The sequence below is a fragment of the Ascidiella aspersa genome, chromosome 9, assembly GCF_963924565.1.
Source record: "Ascidiella aspersa chromosome 9, kaAscAspe10.2, whole genome shotgun sequence".
Classification (NCBI taxonomy): Eukaryota; Metazoa; Chordata; class Ascidiacea; order Phlebobranchia; family Ascidiidae; genus Ascidiella; species Ascidiella aspersa.
In genome coordinates, this window is record NC_139455.1 from 24,884,913 (window position 1) to 24,902,274 (window position 17,362).

The 17,362-nt window shown below is 36.6% G+C and overlaps 1 protein-coding gene across 1 annotated transcript; it reads left to right on the forward strand.

Annotated features, from left to right (window-relative positions):
* The first annotated feature begins 12,731 nt into the window (after positions 1–12,731).
* On the forward strand, positions 12,732–15,889 carry LOC146134599 (uncharacterized). The gene is made up of 4 exons (XM_083397512.1): positions 12,732–12,808; positions 13,438–13,602; positions 14,452–14,672; positions 15,483–15,889. Exons 1-4 carry the CDS (start codon positions 12,791–12,793, stop codon positions 15,616–15,618), a joined length of 540 nt encoding a protein of 179 aa, XP_083253638.1. The 5' UTR covers positions 12,732–12,790; the 3' UTR covers positions 15,619–15,889.
* The last annotated feature ends 1,473 nt before the right edge of the window (positions 15,890–17,362 follow it).

Here is a 17,362-nt window from a genome sequence, read left to right on the forward strand (position 1 = left end):
TCAGTCATATTACATAGCTCTAATTGTCGAGTTTTCTGCACAAAGCATGTATCAGTATTGTGGCCTTGTTCTACAATAAAACTGTATGTATAGTGTGTCAAAACTAAAAAAAAATTTATTAACCTTGCTTTATATACAACACCAAATGTAAAAAGATGAACTGTTGACAAAATCTAGAATCAATTTACTGATTAAGTAATTTAATACATATGGCAGTAGTCAGAAATTTAGAATCACCTGTTATAGTCGTTAGTCGAAATTCGACTTTTTTAAGACGCCCTTATTCGAGCCCCTCTTAAAGTTTTAATTGCTTCGTCAAGAAGGACTTGAGCAAGTGCTCACAAAAATGGTTTACAAGTTGCATTAGCGACGTCATATGGGCTGTGGCACAATTGTTGTTTGTAAAACAAACCTTTTGTCTGAAATAACAAGTAAAACTCATAGTTAAAAACATGAGTAAAAACAGGATCAGACGTTTTGTTTAAAAGGAAATGTATCTCATTCATTCGAATTAAGGAACTGATGATGCCACTTGGCGAAATATATTTTCCTTCTAAACAAAACGCCTGATCCTGTTTTTACTCATATTTTTAACTATGAATTTTACTTGTTAATATACGCGTCAGCGGAGCAGTGATCGACTGGCTAAAACCTGCCGCCGATGGTTTTGGATTCTATAACGATACATCATATTGTATTGGCTGAAATAGTGCTGTAAATTTTTGCACCCTTAAGAAGAAAATTCTGGCGTACGGAGGCAAGTTCATTTTACTGGAACTTTACCGTTTTTACCAGTGCCTAAATAAATTGTTGTTAAAGTTTTATGAGAAGGGCGGAAAAAGAGTCTAACCTTACCGGGTGTTTAATCTAAACCACAAATTAGCACGAAATCTTTAAATTGACTGGCGATTAAAAAAATTTGACTGTTTTTTAAGACGCCCTTATTCGTGCGACCTCCTAAAGCTTTAATTGCTTTGCAGAGGAGGGATTAATGTTTTGTCGAGTGCCTTGCTTGTTTTGAAGGATCTGAAGACAAGTTTCGGCTTGCACACGTACGCACAATGATCTGGCCAGCAAGCATTTTTAAACTCTAAAGTTTTTACATGGTCGGGTAGTTGTTGATTTTACTTATGCATTTCCTGATGTATTTTGGCAATTGTATTAAATAATCAATGGGTTTTCTTAATTATTTCTATTCTATTTGGTGTTGGCGTGTCTTTTCAAGGGGCCATTTCTAAAACAAATCAATTTAAACTCATATATATTTATTGGAGCATAATGTCTGGAGGTTGTAGCTAAACTTAAAATGAATATCAAAGCCCATACAGAAGTAGGTAGCATTTTGAACGTTTCGAATAAATCTTTTTCATGTTCAAGTAATGAACAGCAACCCTTTTGTTTTGACCAAACAACGATGTGGGTTGCATTTTCCTTCTCACATGCAAAATAAATGGGATTGGTTTACCATCGTTTATTATTCGTCCACATACGCATTTTTCCCTTGTTTAGCATTTGGGGCGAAGTTTTGCCTATAATGATTGGTCTCATAAACGTGCCAGAATTTTACAAATGTCAACACCCCACATGGTATTGAAAAAATTCAGCCAAAATTTTAAAGACGTTCGTAAAGCAGGTCGTTACGCAGGCCCGTACGTTTTTCGCTACGTTTTTACGTTCGCGGAAATTGGCAGCATCCGTTTAGGGTTGACGCACCCGTTCAGACAAAACGTGTGAAACGAGGTTTCTTGAGTTTCTCCTTATGGCAAAACGTGCATCTCCAACGTATGCATGTTGCACGATTAAGAACGTAATCCCGGTGCATTAGCTTTCGCGAATTGAACTTGGTTGATTATAATTCCTTTGAGACCTTAAAAAATATTCATCAAAAATAGCTCCTCTGGTAATTGTAATTGTTCCAACTTTTAGGCAACCTAATTAAATCGTCTTCTTCAGGGTGAATGACCTATGGTATATTCTTTAGACCAGTGGTTCTCAATCTTTTTGTACCGGTGAACCCTTTTTGATGCTTTCAAATGGTCGCGGACCCCTAACGTATTTCTGGTCACACAATACCAATTTACTTTATGACACGTTTTAGTGATTTCTGCTGCTGAATCGCCGAAGCAAGTCTTAAAATGCGTGGTTGTGTTTTTGACAATGCTAGACAAGATCTTTGACCATATAATAGCATAAACCAAAGTCCACTACATATGAACATTCTGTAATTCTACCTTCCATTTTACAATCTATCGTGTTGAATCACAATGGAAGTGTTCTGTCACACTCAATGCGATTTACAACATGTTATAATATGATTTTATCACTTACCAAGATTGTGATTAAGCATGTTACCAAGCGTTAGTTATTTCCTAGCGTTAATTAAATTAATATCGGTATATTTATAAGTTTTTGTGGCCCCCCTGAAAACGTTTTGCGGACCCCCAGGGGTCTGCGGACCCCCGGTTGAGAACCATTGCTTTAGACTTTCCTGTCTCAACCAAAGTCAGTTATTTATATATTTCTCAACAAAATAAGGACATTGTCAGTCTTTTCATTCAATGACGCCCTATTTTGTGGTGCATTTAGTTGTAGCTCAGAGATTAGAGGTCTGTTTTAGTATTAGTTTCAAATATCTTCATTGGCCCAAGTAGCATTACAATACGTTCCCTTTTGTGGTCAAACATGATAATCTATTTCAACTACAAAAGTGTCAGTTTATTGCTTCGGCACGTACTTTGGTTTTACTGTTAAACATTAATCTCATTTATTTAAAAATCGTAACGCCAAACTAACTTGAAGTTGAATATACTGTTGCTACCAAGCATTGAATCAATTTTATAATTGTTCTTCCCGGTAAATATGTTTGTATATTAAATGTACCGACGTTTCGAAATAATCTACGCAGGATATCTTCATCAGGGCAGTGATATTGCAACTCGGCAAAAAAATATATAGCAGCCAAATAATAAAGAAAAACAAGATGTAACACGGCAATTAAATCAAAGTTGTTTCTATAGGCGTAAGTTTGAATCGATGTCGAGCCTATGAATTGCGATTTAACAAAAACCTGACTCTGTCAATTCAGAACCAGTTGATTTATCGTACAATCTAAGGCTGTAGCAGGCACAATAGCTTGACCTTTGCCCAGAAAAAGCACAAAAGCGCCAAGGGCCTTAATGCTTTAGGGCTGTGCCCTGATATTTGCAGACAGCTGATAAATGTAATGGACTGTACAGCAAAACCTCTCAATCAGCACCGTTCACTTTGATCTGAGATTAAAGTTGGAGGCACGTGCTTTGGTCCAGCCCAGTTGTCAAATACTCAGTCAAATATGGGCATTGGCCGCACACCTTGAAGTATAAACGCCCTGGCAAACTTAATGAAACGCTTACTCGAACACCGCTGTTCAAATAAGGCTAATCCTGGATAAATGCGTATTGGACATTCTCTATGCGGTAAACTAGCTCTTGGGCGACCAATAATTGCGAAATTTGAACTTTAATACGTCGTCATTGAATGTATGCTGACGCGCACATAGGTAAATTTGTTCAAAGAATTTGTATAGCCGTCTTGTCGGGTTCTGGCAAATTGATACGATGGCCAAAACCTGTTTTGAACGAAGGAGTTTTTAATCTCGCAACCCTTCAAATATTACAGTGCTATTGCAAATTATACAAGTCATACTACTTCAAAAATTACATTTCTATAATTATAACGCTAATTTAAAGTCCCGGGTGAGTCTACTTATCGGCGTTTATTTAGTGTTTCTCAAATTGTGGGCCCCAAAATGGTCGCCATCTGATTTGGTTGGCTCGCCGGCTGTTATAGTTATTATGATTAGATTTCTTAAACTTGGTTCCTAAAAATATGCCTTTAAAAACAAAAAACCTACACAGAATATCTTCATCAGGGCAAATCTTTATCAGGAAAAATTTAATTGCCCTGATGAAGATTTTCTGTATAGGTTATGGAAATATCGCTACATTAAATAAAAAAATTGCTTGAAGAACAATTTTTATAATTGATGAGGATATTTATTTGGACTTGAGGTATTTTTAATCTCGCAACCGTACAAGCTTACGAGCTTGCAACAACGTCTCGCCACAACACCGAACTTTGCATCTAATCTAAACCATTCATTGAACGTTTCTCGTTACGGCTTATCAGCAATGTTAAAGAGTTCAACAGACAGACACACATAAGCCCTAAATAGCAGGGTTGTAAATACCGAGCCCGTGTTTTAGCAAGGCTATCTATTACTGGCTTGTCAGGCTTGACGCCTAATGGACAAGCCCACCAGAAATGTTTACATCAATGGGACGCTCTAAACATTGCACTCATTCTAAACAGGCGCTCAAGTAATAATTTACAAGCCATGAATTTGGGCGGCGACCGCGTGCAAAAGCCCAAGCCCTTTTTGTCAGACAGGGAAAGTTAAACGTTAGCGACACTATTGGTTCGAGAAGTTTTAAGCCTATATTTGACATGGGAGAGGCGGAACAGAAAAATAAGCAATCGCGGTTTAAATGGTTGGAGGAAAAGCGATTTCTCGAGTATTTTTAGAGGCGAGGTTTAATATGGAGCATCAAAGCTGGCTTTTCGCTGCTATAATTTTACGGCAAACAGCAAAGAGGATAACAATAGGTCAAACAAACCTTCTACTATAGGATTTTAAAAAGTTGCTTTTTCGAAAAGCATTTGTGATGTTTACTGTGGATTGTAAAGCCTGTTGAAAAGTCATTCATGCAATTTACTATTTTTTTAAACATGTTTTAATTGTTTCCTTTATACCTTATAGCTGCTAAAGAGGTGAAAAAAGTGCAACGCTTATCGTGAGAGTTGATTTGCTTCTGTTAAAAAAATACAAAATTTTAACCTATATATATATATATATATATATAATATAATAATCAACAAACCTGAAGAAGACGATTTGAAATGGTTGCCGAAATGTTGCTTAACAATTACAATTACAAGAGGAGCTATTTTTAATAAACGTTATGTCTGGGAGCAACAGTTAATATCTATATAATATATATATAACTTGCTTATTCATATTATAACGGACGGTGATTCGTTATTGTTTAGCTGATCCTAAAAGTTTTATGAGCGCAAGAACTCGCGAAAATTACGAGGCGTCACTATGTGTTGTTGCTTAGCTTCAACGTTGTATTAATACACTAGAGAAGTATCATCATAACCAGCATATTAAGGCACTTTATACTTTGAAACTTGTATTGAGAAAGTGACAATTTGGAAATACGTCCCTTACAGCGTTTCAAAGAATAAATGCTTTTAAAATGGTTTATTTCTCGACAAAAACGTTTAACCAGCAAAGGCGAAAGCGTGTGAGTAAATATGGCTGCGATCAGTTATTTTCGCTTATCAGTTCTAATTCGGGCGCACGAAGTTTTTGAATTCGACGAATGGTTTTGGCGGAGCGCGCTTTTAATAGCTCCACGTCCAGCTAAAGGTATGCGGGCAATTCGGTTTACAGAGAAAATGATACAAGTGAAAATATTTATAACTAAAAAACACGACGAGACGGATTGGTAGTTCGTGGTGGTTGAAACTTTAAAACAAGCTTCTTTCTTGTAATTTATATGAGATATCCATTTAAGTCGCCTTTTTGTAAATCGGTCAAAAAAGCTCAAAAAATGCCCTTTTAAAATGGCGCTACTCCAATTATAAAAATCTGTTTTTGAGTTTTGCAAAGTGGATAATTATTATGGATTCTTTCATTTTCGCAGATAGGCTGCCACTGGGTTTTCCTATTTAGGCGATTTAAAATTTTCTCCAGCTGTTGTTAAGTTTGCAATGCACACGTAATGTGTTTACATGCGAGAATAATCGAGACCGGATAAAAAGCTGCGCAATCTTTTGGCGATTAAATGCGACCTGTGATCCTTTGTTGTTGGGCATAATAATTTACAAAGCTTTAAAGAGCTTTACTTTTAAAGCAGCCTTTTTTATCTTTGTCACTTGCTGTGTTAATTGGGCGAAACGCGACAAACAAAACTAAGGCGGGAAATGGGATTAATATGGCCACATGAACCCACGGTAAAGCTCCAGCTTTCGCAGGCTGGGCTATACTTAAGTGCTTAACGGGTGCATAAGTTGTTGCTGCATTACGACATATGTTGTCATATATTGGTGTCGCAAATTCACAGCAACAAACAAGCATTGAATGGAGCAACTGTAGCGACAAAACACTTCCGTGTAAAGTAGATGGAAACCCGGATTTGCTGAAGAGCTTACGGTCTCTTATATCGCGCATTAGAGCCTTCTTAAAGGACCAAATAATACGGGTTTTGTTGCAAATAAATTACGTATTGGTGGAAAATTTTAGAAGCTGTGGGTTCGTATTACAAAGGTGCTGACGGAAAAGTAGCCTAGCCCATAAAAGCTCTCTGGGTTTATCTTTAAAGGCGTGGGTAGAATGGCACAACAACGAAAGATAAAATGAACTGATCGCTTTATAATTGGCCATTACAGCGGTGCTAGTTGTATGTGATAGCATATTAAAAAATTGCAGAATATGGCATTAACATTCGCTATGCGAATAATGTAATTTGCCAGTTTACGAAAGAAGAAAAATTTGACTTATAGTTAAAATGATATTTTTTTCTGCGTGTTTCTTAATAAATCGCCAATTCGCACAAATAACCGCTCTATAAAATATTTTAAACTGCAAAAAATCAAGGTCGGTAAAGACTCTTTGCTTTTACAAGCCTTAAGTACGAGCTTAAACAACACACTTGACATAAACCAGCATTCTGCGTAAAACACATTCAACGCTTTGTGTAAAGCTGTTCTCCATTTATAAAGCGGCGTCCATTTTGCAGATGAGAGATTATAAATCACAATAAACTATAAACAAGCATAGTGTGTCAAACATATGGACTTTTAAACACGAGGCTGATCGCTTTATAATAGGCCATTACAGCGGTGCTAGTTGTATGTAGGCTAATAACATATTAAAAAAATGCAGAACATTGCGTTAACATTCGTAAGGCGAATATTGTAATTCACCAGTTTTAAGACAGAAGTCACTAAAACTTGACTTAAAAATTGTGTTTAGGCCACATTAATAAATTATATAAAAATGTTTCGTTCGTTTCCCTTCAACATTTTTTTAATCAATTATTCCCGTACAAATTAAAAAAGTAAAACCAAAGTTTAAAATAACAAGAAACGTTATTTTCAAAGCGCTGGGCAATAATCGTAATTTGTAAACCTTTCCAGAGGGTTTATAAATGATTTTTCAAGTTAGCAAAATTCTGGTGGGCATGTGTATTTTTGCAGTGACAGAGCCACAACACATTCATATGTTGGTGCTTATAGTGTACCCCACGCGTTTTACGAAACCAATCTACTTCAGTCTCTAGCTCAAAATGTTGCGTGGGTCGAACTAATGAGCGGTTGTTCATCCGCAGAAAACAAAATCCCCTTGTCTTCTACATACAGAGGAGTTAAGTGCCACAAAATAATTAGCTAAATCATTGCCCAAATATGTCGCAACCGCCATATCTTTCAAGTAGATGTTATAAATGGCTGCGGTTTCGAACAATCCTTAAAGATAAACCTTATTGTATACTCTTAATTTGCAGTCGTGATTGGTATTACGTCTATAAGGAATAATATATTAGAATGTGTACGTTTGTAGAAATATCTGCAGAGTCACAGCACAAAGAAAAAATCAAAACCAACCAACTAAAGGCCACGATAAATAGACATTTGAAATTTCATTTGAAATTTAACATTTTAAATTAGTAGACATTTTAAGTTAATACTGATTCAGGTTGACTTTAAAACGACGTTATTAGCGCGGACGTCTAAGCAATCACACAGTTTGTTTTATTATTCTTGTAACAACAACGGTTCCAACAACGGCTCCAAGCCGGGTGCCGTTTCGAAAGTCTTAAGATACTAGTTTTACAATATTGAGATTCAATGTAAAAATAGTTTGACTCCGATTGGATTGTAATAAACTTGGACATATTTTCCTACATGTGCAAAGTGACATTACAGTAAGCTCTCAGTGAAAAATCTATGGTAACTAAGGGTACCGCAGTTTATTTTTATCTTCAAGTGTTGTAAGTCAAAAAAGGTTGGGAACCAATTTTGACTACAAGTAAAATAAATTCCGTGGGCACACCTGTTACCAGACTGGCTAGCCTAGAATAGTAAAAAGCAGCAGCATATGTCATATAGCGAGGTCGTGGAATTGCGGTTAAGCGCTGGAATAAGAGTTGAACCTTACCTATCTTATTCTACTGAATACAGCGCCTTATTATTAGTATCAACACAAAATTGTGCGAAATATTAAGCTGTTTAAACACGTTTTTGTAGTAGAAAAACCGTCGCATTTCTTTAAGCTTTTACAATACATACCATTCCTGGCAAAACAAAACATACCGTTTCTGAGGTCGTATAAATTGCGGTGTTGTAAGTCTAAAAGGGTTGGGAAGAACAGAAATTCCGTGGGCGCACCTGTTACCGGACTGGCGTGCCTAGCCTAGAATAGCAGAAAGCAGCAGCATATGTCATAGCGAGGTCGTAGAATTGCGGTTATTCTTGAGAGCCCTGGTGTGTTTAGCGTAATTACACGCGACAGGCAAAACAGGGATCTCTCGAAATTATCAAGTCACGTTCAAGGAGACGCGGTTTAAAGCGACAAAGGGGGGTGTGTCCTGGTCGCGCCTGCAATTTACCGGCTTCAGTTCGGGCCGTCGCTGCATATAAGGCGATTTCGATACTTTTCTAGCTTTCTTCGAAGTTATAATTGGCCCCAGGGCCGACGGGTACTTATCTTGAGCGCGCGATAAAGAGATCTGCATGATTTTTCTCTTTACGGCCCGGTTTGGGCCGAATTGGCCAGCCAACGTGATCGCCTTGAGCATGCGGGCGCGTTTTTTTAACCCGCTTTCGTGACTTTTTTTTCAATCGTTGGACAAAAATTGACCAGCCCGTTTTTTAATTTATTTAGAGATTATTTAGAGCATAAGCATTGAGCACCCGTGCGGCGCAATAAATAGAATTATATCAAATGCCCTGTTATGGGCATACATTGCAATAATGAAAACTTTTTTTATAGAGCAGTGTTTAACTTCGTCCTCTAACCACTTAAGGCAATGGTCTAGTGTTGGCGATTTCTGCCAAAGGGTAATTTTGACAAACTTGTAGGAAAATTTTGTAAAAAGATCAAGATGCAATATTTTACCGTTTTAAATGGCATGTTGGTGGCTAGTAAGCCTTCGAAAGGTCACTCGGCAATTAAAGGGATAGCATTCGAGCAGATCCAATGAATATGCAAAAACTCATCATAACAATTAAGGAATGGCATTTTAAGAAATGTCACTGCACTCTTATGGGCTTTGACATTTGCTTTTCGCCCCGGAATAACCTCCGACTAAAATGCTTCATAAAAAAAACGAATTTATCATAAAGCTTCAATTTATTGCCGCAAATTGGCAGATGACATGCGAGTGCACCAGCGTTGCGCAACGAATTTAATCTCGGCAAACGAGAGGTTCTTGCGTTTCAACAACCAATGTTGTGAACAATGAAGTCCCAGCCAATTCATTTGTAAAATAACCTTAGTCCAAATCATGTTTTTTTTTAATAATAAATCGAAAAAATCAGAAAACGAAACATATGTGCAAAAATTAGGATAATATAGTGCAATTTTGTAAACACAAATACCTAATGAAACCGCTTCATTTCAAACTAAGCTTTTGTCCAAACGACTTAAATCAAGTCATTTAAAACAGTGACTTAAGTGCATTAAAGTCAATACATTTACTTAAGCCATTACAACACTGGAAACAACTGTAGAAATTTCTATAGGTAAACTATATGCATGGATCTGTAAAGTAGCTTAAGAATCAATTTTGCCAAAATAGGTGTAGTAAATCGACCTCATCTTAAAAAAACGTTTTGACACGAACATGTACCATCAACAGTTAATGTGACTAAAATCTATTCAAACCTCACTTTTAAAAGGTGGGACGCAATTCGAATCAAGTATAGAGATTCCAACGCGCAACATTTGGTTTGGCTCAAGTCGAACAGCTTATAGTTCGGAGATTAACGTGCCTCAAAACTTCACACGATACACATAAATCAATCCGGTTTTGGCTTCAACCAAATTTGCCTACAGCCGCGGACTGACGTACATTTACTTCAACAGAAATGCGAATGGAATTTTTGAAAACGTAAGCGAATTCCGAATGTGTTTTTTGCTGTAATTTCGACCTTTGTAAAGAAAGGTGCTCAAACATACTATGTGTGACTATATTGTTGCTTCAAGGCATGTTGTCAAATGTAAAATTTCTCTTCCGGCAAATAATTTTTTGTTAAAAAAATGGATAAAAATGGTGGAGAAACACCGAGATAAGTAAATTGCACAAATGTTATTAAAATTCTTTTTGGCACTTGAAAGCCTTCCAATTTATGTAAATTGAAATATACTTGGACAAACACGTTTTTACGCTAAAGACATATAATAAGGCTATAGTTCAATATACTGTTGCCGTCAGGCATTGGATCAAATGTAAAATTGCTCATCTGACAAATATGTTTTTATTAAATGTACCGACGTTTCGACAACCTACTTTGTGCTCTGTGAATTGTTTTTAGTATTGCGATCTTTAAACTTTATTTTTAGCACCAAATTGAAGTATTTTTGTGTGAATTTTACAACATTGAAATACCGCCATGTCGTGTTAAACAGTTTACTTTTAATAGCGTTTAATCAATTTAAAACTTTCCATTAGTAAAATAAGGATTGTGAATGTCTGGTCGGTTTAGCCAAGTATATTTATATAAGTTTTCGATCTAAATCGGTTAGCGCGCGATTTTAAATCGATTTACAACTATTTCCAATCGCGCAAAAAGGGATTTCCCGACAAATGTAAACAATTTTTAACACAATCGTTTCGTCTGTTACGTCAACAAATTGGCGCGATTATTTTTTATTTGCGAACAATTCGTTTTTAAAAGTTTCGTGCAGAAAAAAACCCGAATTCACTTCGAAATGGGCTTATAATTACACCCCGGTCATTATTTTGAGGGGCGCCAAGTCGATAGTACGTGCAATATATCACGTTTTATCAGAACGATGTTGTGATTTATGAGCGTTATAGCTCATGGGTTGTTACACTGGGGTTCGTGGGCCCTTTGTGGTACGTGGCATAGCTATAAAGGTTAAATAAAAACCTAATCGAAATTTAAATGTTTAAATTGTAAAATAGAATTAAAAAAAAGATTTTATTTGAAAAAAAACGCTTTTTGAGCACTTTTAAGCAGGGAGTCGAACCGTTTGACTTTTCCGGTTCAGGTTCGGTTCGGGTTCAAGAATTTTTTCGGAATCTGATTCAGTTTCGGTTCGGAGGAATTTAAAAGTTCCGGTTCAGCTCCGGTTCGACCATCGCTATTTCAAAACCGGTTCATAAAGTTCCGGTTCAGATACAATATAATTTGCGTTAAATCTCAAAATGTGGGTCAATAAATGTAGAGAATAATCTTTGAATAGTAAGTCATTCAATCTAAGTTACGTGACGTATTAAAAAAACAGCAACTCATTACTGAAATATCTAAAAATTAAAAAATAAACGATTTTTCCATTTAATATTCATATTTTTTTCATAAAATTTCGAATATGGCGTAACTTGACTCTGTAAAATTTTTTAGATTTTTAGGAATTCTAAAACAAAATTAAAAAAAAAATTATTTGAAAAAAAAACGCTTTGGCGCCTTCTACTTTTATCTATTATGAATCCATTTCAGTTTCACATTTCATGGACTAAAAACCGCAGTTTTTCTAAGTCTACTTGTTTCTGGCATCAATTAAATTACGTCATCTTTTAAAATTCGTAATTTCTTGAAAAGAGTTTCTTAACTGGAAAAATATTTGGGATATTGCATTTAACGCTATTTTTTAATTTAAGGTTATAGGTTCGCAAAATTACGTGTCAGTTAAAAACTAATTAAGGTACGTAGGCCTGCTAAAAGATATTCTATTTAACTAATATTTGAGTTTGCTTTCGCTCTGTAAATAATATTTGGGATATTGCACTTATATTTTTCAAGGGAATATGTTTGCAAAAAATAAGGGCCAGTAAAAACAACGATTTCAAATTTCTTTAAAAAATCTATTTAACAAAAATAATTTGGGATTGTTGTCAATTTGCTGACGCTCGGAAAAAACATATTTAGGATCGCATCATCCAACAACAGTAACATTCCAGCCCTTGTAGTATGCAGTGCTATCCACCGACCGAGCTATTTCCAGTTATCAGCTCAAATCATCGGCGTCATTCCAAAGCAGCACGACCCGCTACTAATCGGGCCGGTATGCGAGCGCGCGCGGCCTGTCGCGGTTCGCCTTGTTACGTCACAAGAGCGCCTTTCTCTCCCGCGACTGTCGGGCCATAAATATGCGAGCTCGGCAGAGACAAACCCAGAACAGGCCTGGAACACCAGGGTAGTAACTAGCGGTTAAGGAACGGTGCCGGGCGGTTCCAAGGGGTGGCCAGATGGGCCTGGTGGAACCATAGACCGCGATAAGGTTTGGGTGCGCCGAGAGTCGTGTTCCTGCTATAAAAGCGACGCATTTTTGGTGGTCAAGGCACAGCTGCTTTATCTCTGTGTACGTTGGACATGTCGTTTAATTTGTAAATTAGATTGCAGTACATCGGTGTTAAGTGTGTATGTTTTTTATCGTTGCAGCATTTTTGAGATAATTTTATAGTTTTGACAGTTTGAGCGAATCCAGCCAACAAAGAAAATGAATTCATCAACTAAGGTAAGCTTCGAATAACTTTTAAAATCTATTTTTTGTTTTGTTTAACGGAAAAAGGATAAACAAATTGCAGCACCGTCATACTGTAGAAATTCTTCACGTTTATGTTTGATTGCAAACTAAAAGCTTCTAAACCTTATGTTTTTAAAAACGCTATAGTTATTTGACTGGAGCGATTTGGTGTTAACTGCGCATTGTTGAATTTCTTTTATGATATCCTCCGTAGAAAAGTGGGAACAATATATACTCCCAACCGCGTGATTTCTCTGTGAGAATTTTTGCGCTTTACTTTTCTTAACCCATAGCTCGCCACCAAAGATCGTGACCGTATGATTTGTTGGCTCGCCAACTGTAGTATATGGTTAATTTTTAATCGAACATCCATAAATTTCAACTGATAAATTACAAAAAAATCGAATTTCCTTTTTGCACGCTTCCCATTTATTTAAAACCCAGGCACTTTCCAAGCCATTCGGGTTTTAGTAGAGTACCTTTCCGCGAAAAAAATAGGTTAGTACAGAGCCCTTGGTCAAACAAGATTCTGCCTAAAACTAGATGAATCAAGGTTTCGTGTTTTTGCCAAAATGATTGACTTGACACCTTTAAAATGTAACGTGTCTTTTTTGCTTCAGATTCTTTTTACGATCGGAAGCTTTATGCTGGTTCTAGCGTCGGTCGAGGCAGCTTGCTACATACAATACGGCTGCAAAGACGCAGACACCAATAAAACCAGGGCCGTTGGATCATCTTGGACCGACAGTCAATGTACAACTTGCAGCTGCGATGGTGAATACGTGGTAAGGGTTTTGATCGTATAAACCAGGGCCGGATCATGAGGCTCTAAGCACTGAAGACTTTGCCGTCCTATATTTGTCATTTAAAATATAAACGCCATAGACTACAAAAGATATTATTTATCGAATAAGAAAAAATGTATTTTAACCGGGCCACTATTGAAATCTAAGTCGTCTTACCAACTCGAATTATTTCCTTAAACACTGAGACACCATTGCAAATACGGCTATAAAAAGTTCTTTCGTTTTCTTGTTACCCTAAGCACTTGTTTGTTTTGCTTAATGATTAACCCAGTCCTCCCTTGTTAAGAAAAAACGCAGCCTCCGGTTTAAAGTGTTAATTTACCCACACACTTATTGTAACCTTACTGACATACACAAATCCAACTGCGCTCACTGCAACTTCACAATGCCCGCCATTCGTATGCTAAAAAACCTCTTGTAATCCCAGCACTTAATGCTTGTATTTTGGCGAATCCGGCGTGTTACGAATTTGAACGTAAACAAGTCTGCCCAGGGCATTGTTCGCTCACAAACGTTCGTTTGTTGTCAAACTCCAGCCACACAGCAATACTTAAAGAGACATGTCTTCCGGTTTAAATGGCTTTTTTCTGTCAGCTCTAACTGAGAAGGTTCTTAACACAAACCTCTGAAAAATATATTTGATTTTCGTTAACAAGGGTTGGCATTAAGAAAAAATCATTCTATAATAATTTTAAGTCGTACCATAAATGTTTGAACTCTTCCTTGGACCTTAAAAGTCCCCTAAAGTAGCCCACACCCCAGTAAAAAAAGTGTTTAACCAAAAATACTGACCGTGGCGCACCAGGTTAACGCCTTTCTTTTTTGCAGGCAACTTGTCTTGAACGGGAAATCATACCCATGTTCAGAACCTATAAGAAGTTCGGTGGCAAACGAATCCGTCCTTCCTTTAAAATTAAGACAGTAGACGTTGTCCTCAAGAAGCCTTTCGTGGAATGCCCAACATTCACTTTCAGCACAAAGGACCTCCACTTAAATTACCGCTACAAAGTGGTCAACTACTACAAGGACATCACTATGAGCTGTTGCACGTAAGTCTACGTTGTTCATTGTTAACAAAATATATCAGGTTGAGCTGAAACACTTTAAAAAAGTAAGGATCCCCGCGGACAATAAAATGTGAAAGTTTCTTGTTTTCGTATCCAAAGATCTTAAGACTGTTAATTTATTAAAACAGATAAAACATAAAACCATTGCTTAATTTTTTAAAAGTTTCTGCAGTGTTAAGAAATGTAGGTACATTCAGGTGTTAACCTATTTGTTTTTTGATGAGTATGCCTTTTAAGTTAGCAATTGCTGCACTTGGTGACAAACCATGGCTAAAATAACTATACTTGGTATCGGATCGGCACCGATACCACACTACTATAGGGCGAGTACTGCATCAATTGCATGTCATTATGCTGGTATATGAACGGATTTTATGTAAACAGTGTTTAGTTCATTCCGGAAAAGATCACTCTCTCGCTTTTTAGAGCACAACTTTCGTGCTATGAGTAATAGACTTTTTTTTTTAACAAATTTTTAACAACACATAATTATTGGCATGTTAAGTTAACCTGTGGCCTTACCGTAAATTAATCTTCACTTGTATTTGTACAATGCTGATGGCATTAGATGTTGCCGAAACGTTTGTAAACAGAACAATGTCGATTTAATCCAATATAACGGCCTTAGTATTTTTATTGAACATAAAGAGGCTTTACACATTTTTAAACATAGTTTACATATTTAAGCTTTCCAGTTTAAATAGTCGCATATTAGCTTAAAATTCGTGAAGTCTTGATTGCAATATAAAAAATGCTCAGGGCATGCTATTTACAAAGCCATTTAAATTACAGGGTGCCCTACTTCACCCAGGCCCCACCAGAGTGCGAGGCAGTATTGAACAAGAAAACGTGCCAAACCGAGTTGTTCAACAAGGGAACTAAGGACGAATGCACAGCTGAAGGACCCATTTCTATGGTCGGCAAATAAGATCTTTTAGATCTACTAAGCGGCTCGTTTTTTTTTGTTTAATTCTTTTCCTTCTTATTCCGAATGTACGCAGAATTTATTTTACGCGCCTTTCTGTTGTTGTTGTTTTTGTTTCTGTTTCTTCCTTTGCGAATTTAGGACTGTGCCTGTACTTGTATGTGTTTTTAGCGGCCTTAAGGTTTTAATTGTGTAATGTCGACCGATGGGCGATTTCTTATTCGGTTGTCTCGTTGTTACTTGTGCTATTTTGCTTGTGTTTCATGTGCGATCAATAAAGAACCAATGACAAAAAGAATTTTCGTATGTTTAATATAAGGTGTTTGAAATAGAAATGTCGGTTAATCGTATCGAAGCCGACACCCGATGTCAAGTAATAGTATCGGCACTCGTTTTGTTTCGTCTGCAATATTTCTAAATTTTGTAAAAACAACCAATCTTATTAATTTTGCAATATAAAACTACTGCAGCCTGGTCGAAACACACTGACTCAGGAGCAGATGGTTGGGGGTGTGGTAAGACGCAATAAGTATATCAAAGCCCATACAGAATATAGGTAGCAATTTGCGAACGTTTTAAAAGAATCTTAGGATAATGGCTGGAAGTTTTAGTTAGACGTTGAATATCAAAGCCCATACAGAAGTAGGAAGCATTTTTGACCTTTTGAATAAATCGTAAGATAATGACTGGAGGTTGTAGTTAGACATGCAATGAATATCAATGCCCATACAGAAGTAAAAAGCATTTTAAACGTTTCGAATAACTCTACCCTGTTGAAAATATATTAGGAGTTATTTGAAACGTTCAAAACCATATCTACTTCTGTGTGAGCTTTGATATTCTTACTACACTGGCTTAAGTCATTTCTAAACTGCAATTAATGCTTTAGATTTTTGTAGCGTTCATGTTAATTGACACGCCGCATGTTTTAAATTACACGGTCGGTAGCTCGGTGTACCTTCCCCGTAGTGCGCAGCAGTATTGGACAAGAACACGTGGTACAAGTTCTACAACGCTACGACCATGCGGGGAAGTTGTACAGCCGATGGGCCTTTCAGCAAATAAGAGCCTTTCGTCAGTGAATAAAATCATCTTGTTTTTATTCCTGCAAAATCATTTTTTCCAGATTTCGTTAAATTGATGCTATTTAGTCATTTTTTTAAACATTTTTAAGTTATAAGAACATTTAGTAAGACATTTTATCTTTCTATTTTTAAATACATTTGGTAGAGCATATTTTAATTACATAAATTTGGTACGGCCTTTGTAATCCTATTTTTTTTTTAAATATGTTTGGTACGGCATTTTTCATCTAGTTAAAAAACGAATTGTATGACATTTTTTTTTTACTCAAAAATATTACACAAACCTTGAGCCAACGTCAGCCTTAACTTTTATTGCGGGTCAAATAGAAGCATATTTATAATCGCCGAGATTTATAGCCCCAGACTGTCGCAACAACACATGGACTCAGACAGGCAATGGGCGGCAGACATCACAATTAGACATAATTATTAATAAAAGCTTATAAAGGTGCGTCTGAAAAAGTTGATAAACAATGAGCCGTGATTCATTCAACACTGCTAACTTTCAGCAGTAAATGACTCTGCAGACAAGTAGTTAGATTCGAGTCATAGGCCTACTGTAGGTTTAATTAAGGTTGAATGAACTGTCAATGAGTCTATTTTGTTTGTCCTGCATATAAACATAGTAGGTAGGAGTCACACGTCAACATTAACTGTGATAT

Excerpts from the sequence above, each read along its gene's own strand:
- LOC146134599 (XM_083397512.1), top strand. Across the intron at positions 13,603-14,451 it reads GCTGCGATGGTGAATACGTG|GCAACTTGTCTTGAACGGGA; the intron begins GTAAGGGTTTTG and ends TCTTTTTTGCAG. Across the intron at positions 14,673-15,482 it reads ATCACTATGAGCTGTTGCAC|GGTGCCCTACTTCACCCAGG; the intron begins GTAAGTCTACGT and ends TTTAAATTACAG.